This window comes from Prunus avium, chromosome 1, assembly GCF_965620075.1.
Source record: "Prunus avium chromosome 1, drPruAviu1.hap1.1, whole genome shotgun sequence".
NCBI classification, from domain to species: domain Eukaryota; kingdom Viridiplantae; phylum Streptophyta; class Magnoliopsida; order Rosales; family Rosaceae; genus Prunus; species Prunus avium.
Window position 1 is genome coordinate 6,754,859 of NC_142284.1, and position 17,822 is coordinate 6,772,680.

The window sequence follows — 17,822 nt, forward strand, 5'->3', positions numbered from 1 at the left end:
TGTTTGATTTGTTGTTGGTATTGTTGAGATTTTTTATTTGTGTTGGTATATTTAATTAAATGCATAGATTCTATTATGAGAATTGATTTATTTTTGTTGAGATGTTTGATTTCTCTTCTTGGCAAAATCTTCCCGAATCTCCCATTATTAAGCCTCAAGTTGGAAAGAGTTGAGAATCAAAGAGTCGATGATGATAAAGGTTTTAATATCAATTATCTTAAACGTGATTCATGATTACATTGTCTAGTTTTAGTTTTTGTATTTGTTAAACTTTATTTTATTGATAGAGATGCATTTGAGGGTGAGGCTCATTACGTCTCTCTGACTATGTGTATCTTTATATGTTTATTAACAAAATCCACTCGTATCGTCGAGTTTAATATGTAAGTTTTACCCAATAGGCTTTCGAATCTTGAAACGGCCACTTCACGAACTGACAAAGAAGGCCTCATATGATGAAGCAAATGAGACTGTTGAAATTCAACATCATAGTTTTTTGCACAAATAAGAGTTTTCTCCATAGGCATTGGTTCAAAACTGAAAAGTACTCCATTCCTCGCATTCCATAATAGCCACAAACCAACACGAGGCACACACAACTGCAACCTGTTGATGACCTCTAAACCAGAAAAATAGAGTATCTATTGAGAGTGTTTATCCCACATTGAAAAGTTAAGTGACCTAGCCTGTGTTTATAAGGAGTTGGGCTAATCCCCCATTGCCAATTGGTTTTGGGGTGAACCTCAACTTCCATCATGGTATCAAAGCAAGGCTTCACACGTACGTGCATCACCTAATATATGTTGTTCACGTATTAAACTTGAAAGTTCCCCACACGTAACTTCCATCAGTATCAGTACATCAGATCTGCCAAAATACTAGTCCCGCTGAAAATCCTTAGTCTATGATTTTCTTTTTTCTATTTTAGCTTTTCTTTTTGCGCTCCTTTCGAGAGGACCTCAAAAACCTCCAATTTGCTATATGAAGAGTTTAATTGTTAGATGAATGAGTGGTTGAGAAGTATGACATTCCTCGAAAAAGGGATGTAACAATTATGAACAGAATAAAACATTGAAGAATAAGAAAGCATTTTTTTTCTTTTATTAAAGGTTGTGATCTGTTCCCCGACCCTGCTTTGATGTGAACTGAAAAAAAATATTGTTTTTCTTTGCTCTTTTTGAAATAGAAAGAAAATTACAATGAAGGTAATTAATTAACTCGCTCAAACATTTGGAATTATGTCAAGTAGATGGCACCACAGTGCTTCTAGTTAAGAAATTAATTAGATTCAACCATAAAACTCAGAGCAACTTCCTCTCATCTCATATAATTGGAAATATTAAAGTTATCCTGAATTGAGAAACATGTAGTGAAAGAAAACCTACAGTATCCTTCATTACACTAGTTTCATATATACCTAACTTGCACATTTCAATTGATAATAGGTAGAAAGACTGATGATGAATTTACATATTGAGATATACAGTATATGAGAAGTACACAGTATATGAGAAGTATTTTCATGTGAATGAATCCACCTTTGTTGCAATTGTTGTCATATATATAGAAGAAGTAAATAAATTAAAATAAGACTCTAACATGTATGATGCTCATTTCTAGCGACATTGTGTAATTAACCAAGCAAATATGAGGAAATGAAGAACAACCCTGATTGAAAAATGGGTGAAATTTTACTGCAAAATCATCCCTCACATTGATAGGCTAGAAATGAAGTTTTTTCCAATAGAAATTTCAGCTTTTCTGATTATCAGATCACCAAGAGAGAAAAGGAGGTCTAGAATTTTAAACTGCAGCTCGCCTTGGTGTCCCCTTGCGCCTCCGTCTCCGCCGCTTCGTATGCATTGGTGGGTTGCTTGTAATTACAGCAGGCTCCTGATCATCATCATCAGCAGCAGCATCAACTACTTCTCTTTGTTCAGGGGAGTTGGATTCTTCAGCTTCTGCTTTCTCTGTATCGTTGACCAGATCAAGTTTACCTTTAGCACTTTTCTTTGGCCTTCCTCTCTTTCTTTGCTGGTTAATCTTCACTTTGGTGCTATTAGCTTCAACACTGTTTCCACTCTCTTCCTTCTCCATCTCCATCCACAACTATGACATAGAAAATGGCATCTCTCTCTCTCCCTCTCTCTTCTTTAGCTCTAATTAACATTCTATAAGTATATATGAACAGCACAGTCATGTGCAGTTGATTATTCTTGAATAAGCAGTTGTAAGCTGTAAATGTTTCCACCCTATAAGTCTAAACCCCCCAGAACTGGAAATGATGCTTTTGCAGTTGGGAGAATTTATGTACATATATTTTTCCAGCTTGATATGTACATATTAGGAAAAGATAGGAAACTTGCATAATGGTGTGCACCTTAAATTGGTGGGTAGAAATTAGAAAATGCTAGCTTTCATTAGAGTGATGAGTTTGGTTCCTAGCTACACCATTTTCTGCAAACTCTCTACACTGATTAAGTTACAAAATATAATATAAACTTATTAGTCTGACTCTTTCAATGTGTTCATATATGTATGCCACAATGCGTTTTGTTGGCAGACTATTATTAATCTAAAACATTCTGACATGATACAATCTTTATCCAAAAAAATATATTATCCAAATTAGTAGTATGGTAATATAATAGTATGGCTATGGAATTAGGCGTCCATTCTTTATTAAAGATTTCAATGTCGATGTCTCATTGATAATGTGTCGATATCATTGTCGCCAACAAAACGTACCAATGTATTATTAATATATTTTCAAGAATATCAATATGTGTGTCCATTCTTTAATAAAGAACGAACATCCTGCATTGAGAAATTGAGTAATGAACCTGGTTCAATCCTCTTGTATTACGAGATATACAACACGTTTATAAGAAATGGCATATATGGGGCACCATAAAAGCCAAAATAGTTTTTTATTGGTCAAAGCAAAATAGTCTATTTTTCTTCTTTTTTGGCCATGAAGGAAAATAGTCAATTTGAACAAATAATGGTTCAGTATACCAATTTTTGTGTGGAAGAAAAAAGTTGGAAAATTTCACTTCCACTGAGTTTAATGGAGAAAATAAACATGGAATTTGAAAAAAATAGACTTTACCTTGCAGTTGCAGAAGTAATTTTGTTAATTACACGGATATAATAGAGGTGCAAACTGTATTTCAAAATTCAAATATTACAGAAGGTCAAATAATATGAGAGATAGCTTGATTCACTCCTTTGATTTTGCTTCATCAGCTTATAATCTTAACAAATTGATGGGCGAGGTCATCCTTTTAACGGATTCTGTGTTATCTCTAAGCATAATTACTTGCAGTCTCAAACTACATGTACAAGTCAACATAATGTAAGCATTTACACTTGTGTAAATGGGTCGATCGACCATTGTATATTCATCCCTTTCTATACTTTCGCTTTAAGCATATTTACTAATTTTCTCGTTGTTGCTATTTGCACCATATTTACTTACCACATTGTTGACCACACCTCTTTTATACATAATACATGCATACATTAATGGGACCCAACTCGATTAGAAGGGTGATCAACAAAGTGGTCAGTAAATGTAGTACAAATAGTATTATTGTGTCTTTTATCATCCAATGCACACTTGCGTCGAGCATTGTAAAGAATGTAACATGTAACATATGGTTGGGAGAATACACAAAACCCTAGCTACTAAGAGAGAGAAAGCTTCAGATCCAGGGGGCCGTCAGATCTTCGATGTTCTTCGGCTTTTGGTGGACCTATGTTGATCTCCTCTTCTTTTGGTAGATCTATTGTCTCAAATCTAGGCTGGCTTTGGTTGTACCTCATCTTGCGAGATTACTCTTTAAGGTGTTGTAGCTTGGTTATGGTAGATTTATTGTCCATCGGTGCAGTGGGGCCCTAGAGTAACTAGGTGGCACTCTCTATGTCATGTTTCGAAGGAGGACTAGTAGCGGTTTGTTTTCCTTTTGCCGGCTTAGCTTTTTTATTTTGATTTAGTTTGTTCAATAAAGTCCAAAAACTCTATGAATTTTTTGTCTTTTTCTCTTATGATTTCAGAAACTTAGTTTGCTGGGTGTTCCATAAACATATTTATTAATATTGTTTATATGATAACACTTCCTACAAAAGTAAGACCCATTTACACAAGTGAGCTTGTATAACAATTGCAGTCAACAAAATAAACAATATAGCGAATTGATAAACAAAATAAGGCCCATCATAAAATCATTCAAGACAGCCTCAGAGTTTAAGTCAATATAGCGAATTGAGAAAATAAAAGCACTAGTTGTTGATATTAGATAAGTGAGATAATGTAACTTCAATGATACATTACTCTCACGGGAAAGAACAAACTTTAAATCCCCTCCCCTTTTTTACCCCCCAAAAAAAAAAAAAAAAAGAAGAAACACAAAAGGAAAATTGAAATAAAATAAGGGAATTTTTTATTGGCACTCCAAAAAGATTATTTTGCACTTCTTTTATGAAAATTGTTTTTGTACATAAATAAGGAATGTACAACAAGTACGTATTCTCTATAGTCCAATTAATCCAACTTTGTTGTGGTTTTCCATCCAGCAAGGCTCAAAAGTTGCATTGTACCAACACTGGTAATTAAACTCATCATGACTTCACAATAAGAGTTTTTCGTGAAATCAAAAGTTCAATCACCTTCTCACCATTATTGCATCACATGAATACTCCTACACATTATTAACCTAAGATTTAATATGCAAAATCAAACAAAGGCAAACCAAGGGCACATTGTTGCTGAAGTTGGTGATAAATCCACATGAACAAATCATGAAAAATATAACCTAAAAGGCCCATCTGATGAAACCCCTAGCCAGCCTCTGTATCTTTGAGGGTCGAAAATTCTGATTAGATATTGAACTAGATGATGAAGAACCTGAAGCTGAAGCCGTTGATGATAATGATGAAGAATTACAAGAACTTGATGATGACCCATATGAACCAAATTTCATAATCTCCTCATCAGATTTGCACAAGTCAGCCTGATGATAAAGTTGCTCCAACCCAGCAACATCAAAGTTTCCCTCACCATTATTCTTGTTGATCTTCTTCAACTTCCTCTTCAACTTGTGAGTCTTCTTCAACTTCTTCCACAACCATACCCTAGAATTGCTGAATGGGCCTGAGGAGTAGGGCAAACTGTTCATGTTCAGGCTTTGTGTAGCTGGTGGAGGACCAATAATCAATGGAGGGTTTTGCACAAAATCGAACTTTTGATGTTGTTGTTGTTCCTCATCATGTGCCTCCAACTTGGGCTTGCCAGGCTTTGCTTCCCATTGAAAAGGAACAGAACCAGTCACACGACCGAAATAATAAGAACGTGAAGAGCTGCTGCCCACAGATGAGTTTCTTGAGAGAATTTTGTTGTAAAAAAACTCATTGGCTGGAAAAATTGCAAGGGTTTTGAGATCAGAACCTTTTGCTGGTGATTTCTCCATGGATTTTTTTGCTTTCTTTTGAGAGAATTAACAGTCTGTTACGTTGACACATTTATGTTTATTATATATGGAATTAGGTCAGTATATAGATGGAAGGTAAATAAAAGTCATACCAATTTCACATATATTCTGGAAATTAAACCCGAGAAATCACAACTTAAATCAGTAACTTGTAGTCTCTTTCCAAATTTAAAATATGTTATGAAATATAAAGGGATAATATGCCTGGTTTGAATTTCCTTATTTTTCTACCTTTTAGTTAGCAGGCCTGCAATTTCTTTTTTTCTACCTTTTAATTCCTAATTTCTGGCATAATTATAGCGACTTAGCTAACCATACAGTCTATGATGCAGGGAATTAGAATCTATTTTTTCCATAAGGTAATTGAGAATGTGGATGTCAAATAGGAATAATATATATTATTAATTCCATCTTCAAAAACAAAAAAGGGTAATAGAGAGAGCTTTGTTGCAATTGATTTTAAAGTTTTCAGAAATCAAGTTTTGACTAAATGGAGAAGTCATATGATTAATGCATTTTTTATTTTCAAAAGGGTCGTCCCATCCTTTTTTTTCCTCAAGAAATGTAAATGGGAAAATAGATTGAGGGTTGACCAAATCAAAAACAAAAAAAGGGTAATCAGCCGCTTTCTCCTTAACTATATTGAATTTGATAGTAGTATCAATTTATCTTCAGTCAATTTTCTACATAAAATTGGTGGATTTGTCCTCACCAACATATTTCTACCAACTACATCTAAGATGACCAAAAAGCCCTCAAAATACGTGATTTTATTTGGCGACATCTTTAAATGGAATTGCTAAAGGGGTAAATTGACACTATCTATATAGTTTAGGGTGGAAATCATGAATTACTCAATAACCCCAAAAAAAAAAAAAAAGTCATTTTGAAGTTTACAATGTTATTGGTCTAGTGGTTTTTTTTTTTCTCAATCTCAGAAATCTTCATGTGTTTGCCCTCTTTAGCACAATATGGTGTGGATTAATTGTGTCTCAATGAATAAGCATAAAATAAGATATATCTCATCATCCCTATATATCTCATTAACCGTTCATATCTATGATCTAATTAATTGCTAAGAACCGAGAAAGTTAGAATTTAATTAACTTTTCATATCATTATTCATCCCTTAAGTAATAGGTACAAGTTCATTGTATATTTATTCCACCCATATTATACCATGTATTACAGTACTACAGCACTACCATACAATACCGTTGATATCTATGATCTAATTAATGGCTAAGAACTGAGTGAGTCAGGATTTAATTAAGAATCTTACTAAAAAAGATTAATTGAATACATATATATTACAAAGCATAATGCAAAACTCAATGACACAAACTTATACTGTATCAAACTCGCCTTGCAATGCTAATAAGGACAGAGCTAAACTTCCAAGGACTGCAGCTGAAATGACCAGAACTACTGAAAGACTCCCTTGCCTGAGTGCTCTGCAAACTCGAGCACTGCCTCGAAAGCCGACCTTTCGAGAAAGAAAACGAGGACGAAGACGAAGGGCTCGAGTTATGAGGTGAAGTTGATGCCATGAACTCAGAGTCAGAGCTGCAAAACTCCACTTTATCAAACTTATCTGACCCCCCAGCCACATAATTAACGTTGTCATGAACATTGTTCTTACGTTGTTTGTTTTTCTTACTTTTTCTCCAAAACTTGAGCCTGGGTAGTGGACTTGTTGGAGGCCTTTTGTTAGGCTGTTGATCCATGTAGGGTTTGGGCAGTCCTAAGCTGAGCGCAGCTGGGGGAGGACTTATTGGTGGAATTGCTTCTTCTTTTGGGGGGTTTCTTGGTGTCCCTGGCTGCATTTCCCAATTGAATGGAACCCCTTCACTGCTTCTGCAGTAATAAATCCTAGAAGAGCAACCCACTGAGGGGTTTCTTGATAGGTTTCTGTTGAACAAAAGCTCTTGATCAACCCCTCCAGGTACTGAAACTCCTTTGATCTCCATCTTCCTTTGAAGCTCGAAATCCATCGGTTTTCGGTGTGTTTTCAGAGTTTGATTTTTCTGGGTACTTATTCGGCAATGATGAAAAGTTAGACGCAAGTATATGAGTTTATGGGAAGAGTAGTGTATAAATATATAGAGAGAGGGATTTGAATCCGGCTTTGAAGGCATGTGATGGTGTCTTGGGGGGTGCATGATCCTGTTGTTTTGATGATTGATTGACAATCTAAAGCAGGTTCAGTTTCATTTACTAGTGATTTAATTTGTTACTTGTCTTTCGAGTGACTTGAATATTGACATATGAATATGATTTTGGCAAGCAAACCATGGAGAAAAAGGAAATTTATCTTTCTTCTTAAGCTTACGTTAAACATATGCATCAATTCTGGCTGTGTTGGGGGGCCTGTGGTGCATGTGCAATTACCAAACCCTTAAGACAAGTCTACCTTTGCTTCTTATTTACCACTTCATGCATTAATATATACCAAAATAAAATCGACCAGTTCGACCAGTTCTTGGGATGAGAAAGTGCCACACCATCTTGGAAATCTAGAAGGTTAGAAGTGCCCCTATTTTGTTTTTGTTTTTGTTTTTGTTTTTATACAAACGATATAGGGGCACGATGGTTTTCTCACACACTGTCATCAATGTTGTCATGGGAGTTCAAACTTGAGACCACGAGTTTGCAAGTTAAGCCATTTCCAATGGGCTAGACTCTGTTGGCTTGTTTTTATTTTTTCTACTAGGATTATGTCTTTCTAGTTTTGAAGAAACAAAGTAGCAATGGAGAGGACCTTAGATTCCATGAACCGACCATAAAATCACGTAAGAAGTTGACTTTGCATGTTTTGTTTTTCTTGCATTTTATATTTGATGTTTTGGAAAGATAGAATGATTAATTACATTAATTAATTGAGATTAGAGAGGAAGTGGATAACCAAACTTTACTAAGAAACTAGATTCCACTCATTAGACTTGTAGACTACACAAAAGAGATGTTCTTCTGTCATCCCATAAATCTCTCCACTGATAAAGGTGATGTTAAAACTTAATTGCTATAAAGTGTATTAAGAAGCAACCACTAAAATAAAAATTCAAAAGTTCATATGAAGAGGAAATGGTTTTGGGTCATATAGATGGCCATGAGTTACAATGCAGTATGTTATAGGCTTCAATCCATATTTGATTTTTGAAGTTAAAATGTTATCGGATTCGGATCATGATTAGATTATAGGACTGAAAATCTCAATCTTTCGAACTCAAATCAAAATCCGATCCACTGACAAGTCTTGTTGGGGCTGAAAAACGGCCGTAGATCCAAATTGAAGATAAAGTCTGAAGGATAAGAACAGTTGAGAAAGAACTATGCAAGAACATGCAGAAAGTAAAGATAGGAAAATATAAAGGATAAACTAAACTGGACTAGAACTGGTTTAAACATATATTCATAAGGAAAGCTAGATAATAATTACATTGGCAATACAGATTAAGTCTTCTAGGTTATACATGCTGAAATATCTGTTCTGGGCGCTCTGGTCAGAAATAAGTCTACAATAGCTTACATGCTTGCTGCCATTCATCTCAGCATACAGCTAACTTCAAATAATCTTTGACATTGGCGCTAAAAATTTTGGGTGAGACCAAGCTGGTTAATTTCTTACCCCCTGAACATCAATCAAGAAGAAAATAAGACCAATACTGCTAGCATTTCATATTTGATAGCTCACTTCTTTTTTCAGTCGGATGTTGAATAGTAACTCATTATGGGGTTTTTAAATTCATACGTAAAACCATTAAGATTCAAAGGGAATGGGGAATAACTTGTAAAATTAGTCAAAAAAAATGTTCGCAATATATGTGAATATGAAAAACCTAAATGACCTTTTTTTTTCTAGGAACCTAAATGACCATTTTCAAACCCAGACAGACTCCTAGGATTTCCATGGTAGACTTGATATTCGAGGCATGCATTATCTAAGCCTATCCTTAAACTGTAAATTTTAGAGATAGTTATCTACCCCGGGAGCTCAATTTCATTAAAACCCAGAAATTACAAAAAAAATTGTATAAATATCTTATGTTTACCTCAGCGGGAGATGAAATGATAGACTCCCTGCCAGAATTAAAATGGCCATTCAGATTCCTGCATGAATACATATAACCATATAAATGTCTACTTCACATAGAGATTAAAAGGGAGAAAGGGGAATACCTCGGTCTCTCAGACTTGGCCAATTGTTTAGACATTATGGATGCCTGCAACAAAACCAATTCTCTATATTTATTCCTGAACCAAAAACATAATAAACAGCAGAATTACATCACTGCACTGGTAGATGGATTAGTGCACTCTACTTGCACAAATTGAAAGGCAAGAAAAGGACGTCATTGGACAGGGTACAGAGATAAAAAAATTCAAGGCAATTCTAGTATTTGAAGTAACATGATTAAAAACTTGGAGATTCAACTCCTTAGAAAGTTGCAACTTTGTGCACTTTTCTGGTGACGCTACAAACAAAAAAAGTTAAAAAGAGATATACAGGAAATTAAAACTTCTTTAAATAAAGAGGGATACAAGAGGAGATGGAGAAGAAGTCCATATAAGCATGGTCTACGACAATCACTTAACAAATAATCAATGCCTAAGATGTCAAACAACCTAATATGTTACCTTGTCTGACTGCAGATCAAAATTGTTGATTAGGTAGAATCATGTTTGAATGAGGGGTCATGATTCACAGCCTGGCAACTAATAAGCCGAATATCTGGCACGAGTTCAGTTATTCTCTATACCCCCTAAACCCATCTTCCTTAAAGGCAGGACACATTGAGAAAATCTCGCTGCCACTCAATTTTCTTCAACTTTAAACTCATTCATTGACATTGTTGATTATTTTAGGGTTGTAGAATCATAATTTAGATCTTAGACTTTCGGTTTATAGTCTCGCATTGGTTTATCGCTTTGATTTAGGTTTGAAGTAGCAAAATTTTGGGCAAGGCCCATTCTGTACCGTAAATATTCAACCCTGTCATTAAATTGGATCAAAGTTGAAGAAAATTGTGTGGAACTGAGGTTTTCTCAACGCGTCCTGTCTTTAATAAAGATGGGATGTCTTGTATAAAGCATTGAGAGACTCATTCAAAGAAAGTTCATTTAATCTATATCCAATTAACACGTAGATTGCCTCACATCTAATTTCTGATGCATAAGAGTAAAAGAACGAGACCTGCTCTTGGATTATGCTCCTTGCCTCAACAAGTTGAGCTTCAAGCTCAAGCTCCCTCTCAGTTACTTCAGATGTAACCTCTGCTTCTTTTTGTGCATCTTGCAATTGAACCATGCGCTCCTTCAAGTTTGTTACATAAAAAACAAAACCCATCAATAGCTCATATTTTGCAAGATTCACAAGAGGAACATGTGTAAACGGAAAACAAACTACCTTTATGGAAGCCATCTTATTTCGGAGACTTTCTTCTATTTGATCTCTCGCCATGTGAAAAGGCAGATCAAAGACATCCTGCAAGGAGCAAACTCGGTAATACAAATAGCATTTGAACGAATGAAAAATTTCACCCATACATTTCATAGAGAATGTCATACCGTCCTCCCACCCAATGGAGACTGTGTGTGGTCAGTTTCAACTCGTTCATTGGCAGCCAGAGACTGCTTGGATTGCCCATTTGGAGCATTTATGAAATCACGCATATCCACCTGTACAGAAACTATTCCAGTATAACTTACAACCCATTGATATGCAAAGAAAAATAAAACTGAAGAATTCTCAATTTCTCACCACAAATACGACAAGAAGTATGAAATAACAATAAATTAATCTGGTGGAGTAAAGACGTTGGATAAGGGGGAGGTGCAAGGGGAGAAATTCCTAGATGCTGACTAGAGTACCACTTAACATGCACATAAGCAACACCATCAGAATCTACACAAAATGCAGAAGTTGAACTCCTAGCACAAAAGAATCTGCAGATTATGGTGTCATCCAATGCAGATCTACACAACACGAGGATAATGCCCAAAAACTAAGAAAACACGAGTTCTAAAGACTTAGTTTGCACCTTAGAGAATTTATTAGTATTATCAGGGTTACAGGATATTGTGCCAAATCAAAGCCTAGCATGACATATTTTCTCGTATGGATAAATTATAGGGTGGACATGACATACAACAAATTACGGACTTCTCATTATAGTGAAACATGAAAACTGACGCATCAGTATATAGAGAACAAAAAGAAAAGGACAGAAAGGAATCATAAATGGGTGTCACAAGATGTGAGCAACAATAGAGCAACTGACAGTTCTTTAGAAAGCTGTTGTCATGCAATAGGATAGACAGAGTGAAAAGTAAACAGGGGCCAAAGAAAAAATTACGCATTAAAGACAGAGCAGGGGAATAGGAATTAAAAACGTATGAACGAACATGAAGAAGAGATGAAGAAGAGGGCAGCAAAGTTAAAGGCTGCTAATTTTTCCGGGAAGAAAACAAATAGGGACAACATCCATGGGACCCAATGGAGGTACATAATGTTTCAATTCCATAGTGCCCAATATCCAGGGTATTGTTTCCCATATACACAGATTACAAATGAGACAAGAGACGTAAAGAGGGCAATTATGCACGTGTGTCCTTCAACTTATAAAATTAAACATTAACAAACACAATTAACATAGAAATGTGAACACATACATACACTAAAGGATCCTGAACTCATGCTTGTTCCCAAGAAAGGTAGCAAGTAAACTTCTTACAATAGAGTGTAGTAAGATTATGCATTGAGTTACTGATCCTTAATCCTCATGCAGAAAGGGGATAAAATAGAGTGTGTCAAGTAAACAAACTTAAAATCATCCCGACGTAAATTAGGACAGCAGATACAACAAACAAAATGAAAATAGATCCCAACTCCCTTAACCCCATGTAGGACTTCTGCTGCCAAACTCAAGTACAGGAAATTACTTTCTTTATCTTTATTCTGATGTAGATAGCTCAAAGAGTTTGCTTCAACATAACCATCAAGTTTCTAGCAAATTTTTTGATTCAACCCTCACCCACTGGAACAGGAATATTAGACAAAGTTGATCCATTTAGGTTATTGATGTGAATGAAAGCCAAGAACTCATATGTTCAATAAGTCTTTGTAATGAAATAGCAAAATAAAATACACCGGTCAAATTACTCTTAGAAAAACAGGAAGAAAAATATGTCATCGCAATCAACAAAAGCTCTTCAAGATACTACCACAGAAAGCTATGTACCCCTAATGAAAATTGGGAGTCATGAACCCACAAAGTTGACAATAATGGCAGCACTTCTATAGTGATTAACATTACCTGCATTGATCGCAATAATGCCTTTAAATCAGCATTCTCTGCAATCAATTCTTGATTTTTTGCCTCATAAGTATCCACCTGCGAATAATGTAAAGGCAAAAATCAGACATGAAGTGGCTGTAAAAAGATAAATAAGCCAATCAAGCTACATACAATCTTTTTATAAAATTCATTATCAGCCTTCTTTCCGTTCCATGTTCCACGCTGCCGCCCTTCTTTCTGTTTGCACATAATATTAAGGGAGAAAGAAAGTAAAATTAGGTGGATGAATATGAAGTCCTGTAGGTCATTTAAGTAAGTCAGCCAACTAATACCTGAAGTAAATTCATTATCTCCATGCCTGATCTGGATTCCTTCTTTTTCTCCATCAACACTTGGTTTAGCCTCTCCTGAAATTAAAATAATATGACTCTTTCTTTCCAAAATTCTAATATCTCATCCACTTATGTAATCAGTCACGTTATAAAATTCTAATCTGTGAACAAAAGTAACCAATATATTCTCCTCACAATATATGAATACATGTAGAAAATATAGTACCTGCAACTTTATGTACTCCTTTTCTTTTTTCTTCATCTCATGCATTTGTTGAGTCCTAACTTGCTTTGGCAGCATCAGCAGATCATTGATACTTGTCAGGATTTGTCCATTTTCACATAGTAGCTACCAAAATTCAGCAAAGAAACTGCATTAAAATCAAATGTCCCAACCTGATTGCCGATGACCATCCTCTGAAACTCATCGCGCTCCTGCTGTAGTTTGTCAATTTGGGACTTAAAAGCTGCTGTAGCTTTAGCTTCCTAATCATAGATAAGTTCCAAAATAATCAATAAAAATATGAAACCAATATGAAGTCACTTTTGCAAGATTGCAAGTTTCTAACCGTTCGTGTTATTGTTGCTATCTCCCTATCTTTGGCTTGTAACTGCCCCTCAAGCCTCTCAACTTTAGCTTCTAATCTTGATATGTCTGACAATAGCCTATATAGCGAAAAGGAAAAATTAAAGAAAAAAGACCACCGGTATCATTCTGACTACTGAAATTCCAAAAAAATTTAGTAAACTAAAAGTCCATACAAAGTGGACAAACATAAACTTAATGACAATGTGCTCAAGCAAATACATGCATAACACTAAATTAACCCAAAATGGAATATAAAACCCCTACGAAAACAGAAAGGAAAAAACTTTATACACTTTCCGCCCAAATTTACTAATTCAGAGATCCAAGTCCAAACACAGAACGCATAAGTCCTAGAGAGAATCATACCGCTGTCTCTGTTCGTTAGCAGACTCTCGAAATTCGACATCGCGTTGTCTCTGCTGAATTAACGAATACATACAATTGCAAGTCCGAGCAACAGAAACCTACCAATTGCATCAGATAAATCTAAATAAATACATGAATCAAAAAGAAATAAATTTGAATTTTTCTAAAGCAAACTGACCGGATCATTTGCAAAGAGATCAAGTGAAGCCGGGAATCCGAAGGTAACAAGGGTCTGATTCAAATACTTAATACAATGCTCTAAATTCCCGACATCGGCAAATGCGTACTCTCTGAAGCACAAAATCAAAAAACCTAGACATCAACACACTCATACACACACACATATACATTCACATAAACACAATGCCCAAACGCATATGTTAAAAAAAAACCCTAGCAATGGAGGAGGGAAACTGACCCGATTGCGAAGGCGGACTGAGGAGACGGCTGCAACAAAACGGAGAGAGATAACGTGAGAAAATTAGAGAGAGAAAAGGAAGTGCATTGTTAGGGTTTAGAAGAATAGTACTCTGAGATCGAAGTCTGCGTCAGTGGCTGGCATTGTTAAAGGCAGAGCTTTCTCCAAGCTCGCACAGAGCGAGAGAGACGGAGAGAGACGGAGAGAGAGAGAGAGAGAGAGAGATTTGGTTTTGGTTTTGGTTTCGGAGCAGTCTCTCAAGTGGGCGTCTCTCTCAACAGATCTGAGCGGTGTCCAAAAACTTCGCTGCTTTCAAATTTTTTTTGACTTGGTTTAGACTCCGGGGGTTAGTTTCGACGCTCAAGTTCACCTGCGCACAAGTCTATTTACATTTTGTGCAGGAACCAATAGCCTTAGGACAGTATGACTGGGTCAATTTCGTATACCGACGTGGTACATTTTTAGTGTGGACTGGTGGTGAAATGGTGCCGTTTGAGTGTAGAGGATATATAGTAAATGGCGCCAGACGCCACAAAAGGCGTGAGCAAAGTGATTCCTGTGGACCCCTCGCTATAATGTATTTTCCATAAATTACGTGATATTTATTAAAGATTATTAATTGAAGAGTTCGAATTCTAACTTATGGGCCTGTTTGCTTGTTAGAAATGAGAGCATTTTTGCTCATCATTTTAATCTAAAGTGTACTTTCATTATCCTTTTCAACATTTGACATATGTTTATTGACATAATCATGGTTGCATAAATACAAAATAAATAGTTAATTATAGTTATGTTAAGGGACACGTATCAAGTATTGAGAAGAGTGATGAAGGTACATCTTGGGTTAAAGTAGTGAGCAAAAATATACCCATTAGAAATAGGTATGAGAAAAAATGAATTATTTTATCATTAACTTCTTTAATGTTTATTAACACATAAGAAATCAAAAAAAATATGTGGGTCACACCTTGAATTCAGTAATGCAATACCCTTAACGCGCCATTACCATCCCTATTCAATGTCAAAGAAACATACATGCAATCCTGTGCTAGCAACATCGATACTGTCCACAACTTAAATCACCTCATCTGCATAGTTGGCATGCGTGGGATTTTATACAAAATAGCAAAAATGGACCTTGTACTTTTATAAATGTCAATTTTTGTAAAAACGTTCAAAAGTAGCCCATTTGCTTCATGGGCCTACTACATTGTTTGTATAGTAGCCCATTTGGGCCAATTGAATCCTTCCATTCAAAAAGTACTTGTAGCCTAGGATTGGCCTATAGAACATTTCCTTGGGAAAAATCCCAAACCAAATAAACATATCCACGAAAGTATATTCTTTTTTAGCTAAAATGTCCGCCACTATAAGTCTAAAAAAATTAGGAATCTTGAATAAATAATTTTAAAAAAAGACAAGGATGGTGGTGTGACTATAAAGGTGAAAGAGCTGGTTGTTGGTTTGATAGTAAATCTTAGAAATGGTCACACAAGAAACACACATTACATGCAAAAGGAGGAGACGAGAGGGCGGCATATGTCACATGTGGCGCATATGAATGTCGTTGATTATATGAAGAAAGAAACAAAGGCATGAGTGTGTGTGGCGCTGGTGACAGATCCTAATTAAGTTCATGCCTCACAAGTAGAATATTTAATTCCCAAACTTTTTATTTTTGTGTCGATGTTGTGTAGGTAGGAGCATATTACTTTCCCCACAAACTTAGTAGATCTTGGAAAGTTGAAGCTTGTGGGGTTAGCGTGGGTGGGCCATGCTCATGTGGGTTCCAACTATATACAGGTTTCTGTGGTTCAAAATGATTAAGAGCATTTACTTTACACTCGAAATTTTAAGTTTCGTTCTTCCTTTTTTCAATATCGCTTTCGCTTGTATTAAAAAAATATGTACAAAAGAGTCATGGATCCTAAATGGTGATTGTTCTAGAATTCTCCAGCAATAATTCTCACATATCAAGTAAGGTGTGGTGGTTGGGTGATGGAAACTAAAGAGGAAGAAAAGTGTTTGTCATGCCCCCTTGTAAGAAGATGATTTCAATAAATTATATCACATGTGCTACTGCCTGCTGTGCAAACAATAAGATCTTGTTTATATGGAGAAAGATTCTAATAAGTTTGATTTCTCTTTCCACAATGATTAGAAGAAAAAACATGTTCACATCTATGTAATATTACTATAACAATTATGAAGATATGAAATAGGAAAAATAGGAAATTTGCTTGGATCTTCTACTCTCGACATCTCCACTCAATGTATTTAATTGAAGTACGTATGAGCAACTTGATGTGAGTGCACAGTGGTGGATCCAGAAACTTTCGGCATTGGGGGAAAAATGTAGAAGTTCAAATCACTAAAAGACTTAAGCTCAGCTGCCCTCATAACTTCGTCCCTACATGTTCTCTCTGAGGACTTTTACCAAACATTTTGCCCCATTACAGCATACTCAATCTCCTCTTTGGGGCATTTAGTTGAACACCTTGCAGGCTTTTCCCCCCATGCTTCGAGAAAACAACAAACCAGCTGGGCAATATCATGAGTGGATCCCATATTGAGTGGAGGGAGGGCAAGTGCATGCACTCGTCCCTCAATGGATCCGCCAGTGTTTATAGATGATAATCTGATCGTATCTAATCTATTAAGAAGTATATCAAAACATAAGTTCATGAACATCACCACTTTGATAGAAAACCTTACTCCATATTTTCTATAAGAAGTTAATTGACTAAGGAATTCGATAATTACTCAATTACCATATTTAATTCGACAATTGATAGTATCATATTTAGTCTCAATATCATAAATATGTTCGTAAACTTATAACCACAAATGTCCTTAACAATGTATGCATACATGAAATAGATACATGGGTATGAATTGAATGAATGAGATATATGATTATAAGACAAATCATGTGCTTAATTAGGTATTAATATAAGTAAATGAATCTGATGCACTTGTTCATTGAACGCTATCCTCGGGCTGAAGGTTCGTAAGCAAGAATATTGTAAAGATATATATATATTATTATATTTAACAACTATGTTTTGTACCTGTGCATGATTTTCTAGTCTCCCTCTTTTCTTTTTGTTTTTCTTTCTTCTTTTCCAAAATTCTCCCGCTTTTCAATTTTGAATATTTGGACCCATTGACTTGCTGCATGCCGCAACAAATTATGCACCTCCCATGCAATGTGTTGTTTTCATTTCTTTTCTAAGGTCAAACTGTATCAAACTTGACGCTCAGTTATAAAGTACACTTCAATAATTGAGGCATCGTAGAGTATGCATAGTTTGACTTTTTCCTCTT

General features: G+C 35.6%; 2 protein-coding genes across 5 annotated transcripts; both read right to left on the bottom strand.

Annotated features, from left to right (window-relative positions):
* Positions 1-6,652: 6,652 nt before the first annotated feature.
* On the bottom strand, positions 6,653-7,689 carry LOC110753477 (uncharacterized). Its single transcript, XM_021954387.2, has one exon. The coding sequence runs from the start codon at positions 7,652-7,654 to the stop codon at positions 6,848-6,850; it is 807 nt and encodes a 268-aa protein (XP_021810079.2). The 5' UTR covers positions 7,655-7,689; the 3' UTR covers positions 6,653-6,847.
* Positions 7,690-8,860: 1,171 nt separating this feature from the next.
* LOC110753462 (Afadin/alpha-actinin-binding protein) lies at positions 8,861-14,852 on the bottom strand. 4 transcript variants are annotated; one of them, XR_015833024.1, is made up of 16 exons: positions 14,607-14,851; positions 14,496-14,524; positions 14,256-14,367; positions 14,078-14,175; positions 13,692-13,788; positions 13,519-13,608; positions 13,349-13,411; positions 13,123-13,197; positions 12,962-13,027; positions 12,809-12,886; positions 11,061-11,171; positions 10,900-10,977; positions 10,687-10,806; positions 9,672-9,746; positions 9,545-9,572; positions 8,861-9,123 (listed from the first exon to the last, which is right to left on the bottom strand). XR_015833024.1 is itself a non-coding variant. In XM_021954372.2 (16 exons), the coding sequence occupies exons 1-16, from the start codon at positions 14,637-14,639 to the stop codon at positions 9,109-9,111; spliced, it is 1,137 nt and encodes a 378-aa protein (XP_021810064.2). In that variant the 5' UTR covers positions 14,640-14,852; the 3' UTR covers positions 8,861-9,108. The 4 variants fall into 4 exon arrangements, 2 of the variants coding, with proteins under 2 accessions (XP_021810064.2, XP_021810063.2); XM_021954372.2 differs by having other exon boundaries at positions 9,672-9,715; positions 14,607-14,852; XM_021954371.2 differs by having other exon boundaries at positions 9,545-9,602; positions 9,672-9,715; positions 14,607-14,849.
* Between the last annotated feature and the right edge of the window lie 2,970 nt (positions 14,853-17,822).

Excerpts from the sequence above, each read along its gene's own strand:
- LOC110753477 (XM_021954387.2), bottom strand. The coding sequence starts at position 7,654 with ATGCACCCCCCAAGACACCATCACATGCCTTCAAAGCCGGATTCAAAT.
- LOC110753462 (XM_021954371.2), bottom strand. The coding sequence starts at position 14,639 with ATGCCAGCCACTGACGCAGACTTCGATCTCAGA. Across the intron at positions 13,789-14,077 it reads GCTAACGAACAGAGACAGCG|GCTATTGTCAGACATATCAA; the intron begins GTATGATTCTCT and ends TTCGCTATATAG. Across the intron at positions 12,887-12,961 it reads ATGAATTTTATAAAAAGATT|GTGGATACTTATGAGGCAAA; the intron begins GTATGTAGCTTG and ends CATTATTCGCAG.